Source organism: Peromyscus leucopus, chromosome 2 (genome assembly GCF_004664715.2).
Source record: "Peromyscus leucopus breed LL Stock chromosome 2, UCI_PerLeu_2.1, whole genome shotgun sequence".
NCBI classification, from domain to species: Eukaryota; Metazoa; Chordata; class Mammalia; order Rodentia; family Cricetidae; genus Peromyscus; species Peromyscus leucopus.
In genome coordinates this window covers 130233487-130240311 of record NC_051064.1, presented here as the reverse complement: position 1 = coordinate 130240311, position 6825 = coordinate 130233487, and the positions used below count along the sequence as shown (strand labels likewise).

The following is a 6825-nucleotide window of genomic DNA, read 5'->3' as shown; positions in this document are numbered from 1 at the left end:
GTTCAATTCCCAGCAAGCACATGGCAGCTCACAGCTGTCTTTAACTCCAGTTCCAGGGGAACTGACACCCTCACAGAGTATATAAAGGCAGAACACCAGTGCACATTAAATACATAAATAAATTCTAAAAAAAAAAAAAATCTAACTCCTACCCTACCAGAAGATTTTATTGTACATCTCAGATTAACAAAACAGAGCCATGAGAATATAAATTGGCACAAGATAAGCACACTTGCAATCTCTAAGATTACACTCAAAATGTAAACATTTATTATTACTGTGTGTGATGTGTGTGGGTGTGTCTGTACACAGTCTGGTGAATACATGGAGGTCAGGTCAGAGGACAACTCTGTGGTTGATCCTCCTCCGTTTACATGGGCTCTGGGCACTGAACTGTCAGTCTTGTGTGACACAAGCACCCTACCAGCTACGGTATCTTGTTGGCCCATATACATGTGCATTTCTAAAATGTTAATTATTTGGGGGTCAGAGTCTCACATAGCTCAGGTTGGCCTCAAATTCACTATGCTGCGGTGCTGAAATTACAGATACGTGCCACCATGCCTAGTCTGTAGGGCTTTGTGCATGCTAGTTGTAATGGTTCCTATGGATTGCCAACTTGACAGGATGGAGAATTGCTCGGGAGGCAAGCCTCTGAGCATACCTGTGAGGGATTATCTAAACTAAATCTCCCTCTAGGCACGTGTGAAGGACTATCTGGTTTAGGTTAACTGAGGTGTGAAGGACTATCTAGTTTAGGTTAACCGAGGTGGAAAGAGCCACCTTGACCAAGGTTGGAACCATTCCATGAGCTGGCGTCCTGAACTGAGTGAAAGGAGGAAGTGAGCCGAGACTATCAGCATCTGCTTCCTGACTTCGAATGCACCGCGACCAGCTGCCTCCTCAAGCTCCACTGTCACGACTTCCCCATCACAACCTGACTGCACCCTCAAACTGTGAGCTGGAATAACCCTTCTAAGTTCCTTTCACCAGCCATCTGATCACAGGAATGAGACAGGTAACCAATACACTAGCACTCTAATGAGCTACATCTCCAGTTTCCTACTATGAATATTTTCTTTTCTTTTTTACAGATGCATTGTATTTTCTTGGTGTGTGTTTTGCCTGCACATGTGTATGTGCACCCCTAGAACTAGAGTTACGGATGGTTGTGAGCCACCATGTGGGTGTGGGGAACCAACTCAGGGTCCTCTGTAAGAGCAGCAAGGGTTCTCAACCACTGAGCAGTTTGTAATGGATATTAAAATCCTGAAACTATACTTATCTTTGACCTTTCCAATATTGTATAATAAAATATCAGGGCAAAGGGCAAAAGCTTAACAAGAATCATGTTCACTGAAGATCTGCCCAATACCTGAAGTGCAATAGGAAACAGGCTTTTAAATTTACCTGACTGATGACCAGGCCACTTAGGACACTGTAGAATAAGGCCTGCAATGATTTAAGAAAGTTAAGGTACTGGAGAGCCAGCCGGCTCAGTAGTGAAGTCCAGAGGACCTGGGTTCCATCCCCAGAACTCACATGGTAGCTCGTAACCATCTGTAACTGCAGTTCTAGGGGATCGGACACCTTCTGCCTGCCACAGGCACTGCATGCATGTGGTGCACAGACATACATGCAGGCAAAACACCCATATATATTAAATAAATAACGAGATTTTTTTTTTTTTTTCTGGTTTTTCGAGACGGTTTCTCTGTGTAGCTTTGCGCCTTTCCTGGATCTTGCTCTGTAGACCATGCTAGCCTCGAACTCACAAAGATCCGCCTGGCTCTGCCTCCCAAGTGCTGGAATTAAAGGCGTGCGCCACTACCGCCCAGCTACAAGGTAATTTTTTAAAAAGTTAGTTAAGCCGGGCGGTGGCGCACGCTTATCCAGCACTCGGAGCAGAGCCAGCGGATCTCTGTGAGTTCGAGGCCAGCCTGGCTACCAAGTAGCTCCAGAAAGGCGCAAAGCTACACAGAGAAACCCTGTCTCGGAAAAAAAAAAAAAAAAAAAAGTTAGTTAAGAGCCAGGTATGTTGGTACATGCATCCGGGGATAAAGGCAGGAGAATCAGGAGTTCAAGGCCATCCTCTGATACACAGCTGAATTTGAGACGAGTCTAAGCTGAGATGTGACAAAAAAAAAAAAAAAAAAAAAAAAAAAAAAAAAAAAAAAAAAAAAAGAAAAAGAAAAGCCAAAGGGGTAAAAACTATGGTATTCTGGGCTGACAAGAAGGCTCAGTAGCTAAATGCACATGCTGCCAACCCTGATGGCCTAGAATCAGGAGAGAATCAACTCTCACAAGTTGTCTTCTAACCTGATACTTGAGCACGTGTACATACACATACATATACATACACATACACACACACACACATGTGTGTGTGTGTGCGCGCGCGCACAGTTTATTTTCAAAATTATATATATTCAGTTGGCCCCAGGTTTTGTGTTTTGTTTTTTTGAGACAGGGTCTCTCTGTGTAGCCCTGGCTGTCCTAGAACTCACTCTGTAGACCAAGCTGGTCTTGAACTCAGATCCACCTGCCTCTGCCTCCTGAGTGCTGGGACTAAAGGCATGTACCACTCCTGCCTGGCTAATTTGTTTGTTTATTTTTTTTTAAAGAAAGTATACATAGGAGTGTATTAACAATTTAACAATAGTTAAATTAACTATAGTTACCTTCATGGGAAGGGATGTTGGGTATCTCTCGGTTGGACTTTTCTTTTACACACACATACACCACACATTTGTTTACCTGCATTTTCTACAATGCATTATTTTGCTAATGAAGAAAATTCACGAAAACAATATAGACATGGATAAAGTACCAATCTATAGCCTATTTGCTTGACACACAACGCCTTCCAAGTGGCAGGAAAAACAATCACCTAAGAGGGAAAAGCTGGGGTCCCCAGCAGGCTCAGGGCAGGCCGACTGGGGTGGCACTCACGGTGGCGGGGAGTACTCACAGCCAGCTTCTCCTTGACCACTCCAGCTGTAGCTGCTATGGTATAGGCTGTGTCATGCTGGACCACCTGGGTAAACTCCGTCAGGTCCCGCTTCATGAACTCCAAAGCTTCAGTGGACTATGGGGACAGAGAAGAATGACAAAGCTAGCAGACACATCGTGCCATGTGTCTGGGCTTCTTCAGCCCCAGACAAGTATGTGGAAGTGTCAGGTGACAGAGAGCCAGGGCTTGGGAATAATGCTTCCCTGTCCCAATTCCACGGCCTGGATTACCTGGCAGCAGAGAGGGAAACCCCTGCTGTTTAGCAGAAGGCCTGAGTTCCCATTGAGGCGGCACTCATAAACCATGCCCCTGGAGTGAGCCTCATTTAGTCATTGTTCGCCTATCAAAGGACCTCAAGAGCAGAGTGGCAGAGTGGAAGGACACATATATATATCTTCCAAACAAACTGAAAACTTGCTTTGATATGTTTTAAGCTCTATCTGCTTGAAATTTCCAATAATATGATAAAAGGTATGTGATGTATTATTTTTTAATTAAAAATATTTTTGAGACAGTGTCTCATATTATCCCTGGCTGACCGGGAACTCGTTATATAGACAAGGCTGGCCTGATAGAGATCTACCTGCCTCTGTCTCCCAAGTGCTGTGATTATGGGCACTATCACACCCAGACAATACATATATGCATGTGATATTTTTCTTTTTTAATTCCAAGGATGGATTCTCCTCTCTGTCTTGGTTCCACTGTTCCAGGTTCGGTCTATCCAGTAGGTTTTTTGGACTGAATGATGTTTGCTCCTGTCTCACCAACCTGTTTCAGAGTTAGCTTGGGCCAGCTGGTGCTCAGCTGCCTTCCATGTCTGTCTCGCTTGTGTCATGCTCACCAACCCCAAGATGACTTCCTGAACCATCTGTGCTCACCCCACATGGCAAGTCCGCTCATTGTACATGGCTCAGTCATCGGGAATTTTGTTTTGAGAAGGTGTCACTATGTAGGCTGATTCTTCTACCTCCACCTCCCTCCTGAGTGCTACTGCACATCACGCCCAGATTACAGATCTGCACCATCATGCCAGCCAAAGCATGTTTTTGAGTGTTCTGTTTTTTAGTTTTTTCCTGTGATGTGCCTGCCGGCTTTTTGCTGGCCTGGCATGACTGTGTGACAATGAGGACGCACTAAAGGCTGAAGCAGGTGGGACACAATGAGATGTTCCTGTTTGTTTGTTTCTGGTTTTTTGAGACAGGGTTTCTGTGTGTGTGTGTGTGTGTGTGTGTGTGTGTGTGTGTGTGTGTGTGTGTAGCCCTGGCTGTCCTGGAACTTGTTCTGTAGACCAGGCTGGCCTTGAACTCATTCACAGAGATCCACCTGCCTCTCCATCCTGAGTGCTGGGGTGAAAGCTGTGCACCACCTTTTCATTTCTAATATGCCACTCTAGTGATTGGCATAGTTTTAGGCATTCAGGTCAAGGTGACCACAGGCTCTCTGGGTAGATGTCTGGTGAGAGCTATCCTTAAGCACCAAAGGATCTAGGAAAAGAAACAAAAATAACCCCCAAGGGGAGGTGATCCACAGGGAGTCTGCAGAATACACACCGCTGTGAGCTAAGGACAAAGATCCTCAGAGCCCCATCTTTAAAGGGCAGGCAGAGAAACATGAGCTCAACAGAGTAAAGTTTCAAAAAGTGGTGGGGAGGGGCACATGTTAGTGTCAAGTGCTGCAGAAAGTTCCAGAAAGATAAGGGCTCAAAACTACCCAGTGGAGCTGGCAAGTGAGAAACAAGTGTGACTACAGATAAGTGCACAGTGACGGCTTCAGGGGTGGGGAGGGAGGGACTGAGATCAAGCTTACTGAGCTCATATTTTTAAAGTACGTGAGGCTGTTTAACACAGACTCGAGGGGAGAGTTCTAGGTTTGTTGGGGAGTGGCCAGACTCTGTTAGACCGGGGCAAGAAGCACCTGTGTCTTCTCTACTATGTGTCTGTGCATGCAGGAAAGAAGCAGAGAAGGCAGATCATGAGGCCCTCTCAGAGCTTAGGCTGGGCAATGCATGTTAGGGGAGCAGGGAAGTGACCGAGCCAGGATGGGAAGCAATCGTAAGGAAGCAGCAAATGAGCAAGGAAAAGAGAGAAGGAAAAAAAATCAGTGACAGTGACTAAGTTCTACCCACAGTACTCAATAAAAAGAGTGAATGCTTGTATAGTACTTGAAGTGCTACATATGGTCCCAAGTGCTCTATATCCTTTAATCCTCCTGACAGCCCAATAGATAGGTGTTATTATTTCACTTTACTGGTGAGGAAATTCTGAAGCCTAGAAAGGTTAAAAGACTTGCCAAAGCCAAATGTGGTGCTATGTGCCTTTAATCCCAGTGTTCCAGAGATAGGTGGGTCTCTGAGTTTGAGGCCGGCCTGGTCTACATATGAGTTCCAGAGCAGCCAAGGGCTACATACATAATGAGACCCTGTCTCAAAACAAAACAAACCAACAACAACAACAACAAAATAATAACTTGCCCAAGTTCCCATAAATGTAAGTAACTAAAGAGAGAAATTAAGTCTTCTCTTTCTGAGACGAGCCTCAGGTTAACACCTGCTGAGTGAATGCCACACTTTCTTTGCAGGAACATGCTACTTTGAGAACTCATAGTAAACTTCAGTGTAAAGGCCTCCCTCTTCATCTTCAACAAAACAAACAGCTCAGGAAATTCTCAACTGTGCTGGGCTGTAGCTTGAGAGACTATCCAGGGGTACCCAGGTCAGGGAGAGAAGAGAAAAAAAAAAATCACTCCTTAAGTATTGGGTTGATCCGGGATCAGAAGGCTCTTGGAGTCTGCCCTAAAGCCAGGACTCACTTTATTTGCTTGAGGTAAATAGTAATTAACTTCTCTATAACTTAGTTGGGCTGGTTTTAAACAAAGTAACATGGGACAAAACAGAGTCCCCACTGCATTGCCTACTACAGGGAGAAGCATTATTCGATTCACAGGGATTACTCAGCCAGTCATTTCCCCAGGCCTGCACTCTCTGGCCACCAATCCCCCATCCCTCTGCAACCACACACTCAGACGGGGCTCCCCAGGCACCAGTGTGTATGATAATCTCATCTCTACCTGGGTTCCTGTTTTTCACCTTCTTGGCATGCTCATGACTCCCTAGCCTAGCCAAGATGTTAGGTACTTCCCTTTCACGGTATTTACAACAGTAAGTAAGCGCCTATTTTGTTTACCTGCCTCTCCACCGGACTGAGCTTGGTGATGAGGCCCAAGACTGTGTCTATTTGGCTAAGGTCTGTACCCTCCCACCCTGTCTCGAGAATAGCGATTGTCACATACTCTAACATTTACATTGTTGTGAGAGTAAGGTGTTGTTAGTGGTGGTGGTTCACCCTTTTCTCCCAAACGGCCTCACAGAAGCTCGAGAAACCCCGGCAGGGCTGGCTGGATCCGGTTGCAGGAAGACAGCGCGAGAGCCCTGCCAAGAGGAGAAGGCTGCTGGCCCGGCTTACCTTTTCTTTGACGGCCTGGTAACTCTGCTGCAGCCAGCTCCGCCACCACCCCACGTCCTCCCTGTGGAAGACAGACACATCTGGCAGCCCTGCAGTGTGACTCCTGCCCACCTTCTGCTCTGGCCGGCGGCGGGGGCTTCGCCGGCCGCTTCCCCGCCCCCTCGCACCACGCCTCCACTCCGCCCGTTCAGCTCGGCCCGCACCCGCGCCGGGAGCCTGTCCCCTACGGAGATCTTGGCCGTGTCACACCCCCAACCCCGGGAGAACCAGGCCCCAATCGCCAGAGAGAGGAACGACAGGCTCACCCTTCCGCCATCTTGCCTACATGACATCACCACTATTTACCGA

General features: G+C 46.7%; 1 protein-coding gene across 2 annotated transcripts in view; it reads right to left on the bottom strand.

Moving 5' to 3' along the window:
• Bsdc1 (BSD domain containing 1) overlaps nucleotides 1-6825 on the bottom strand; it is a 31438-nt gene extending 24613 nt beyond the window's left edge. For both annotated transcript variants that reach the window (XM_037202958.1, XM_037202959.1), the window contains exons 1-3: nucleotides 6783-6825; nucleotides 6478-6538; nucleotides 2972-3088 (exon numbers count right to left, since the gene is read on the bottom strand). In XM_037202958.1, the coding sequence (XP_037058853.1) occupies nucleotides 2972-3088; nucleotides 6478-6538; nucleotides 6783-6793 (189 nt within the window). In that variant the 5' untranslated portion in view covers nucleotides 6794-6825. The remainder of the gene's footprint in view (nucleotides 1-2971; nucleotides 3089-6477; nucleotides 6539-6782) is intronic.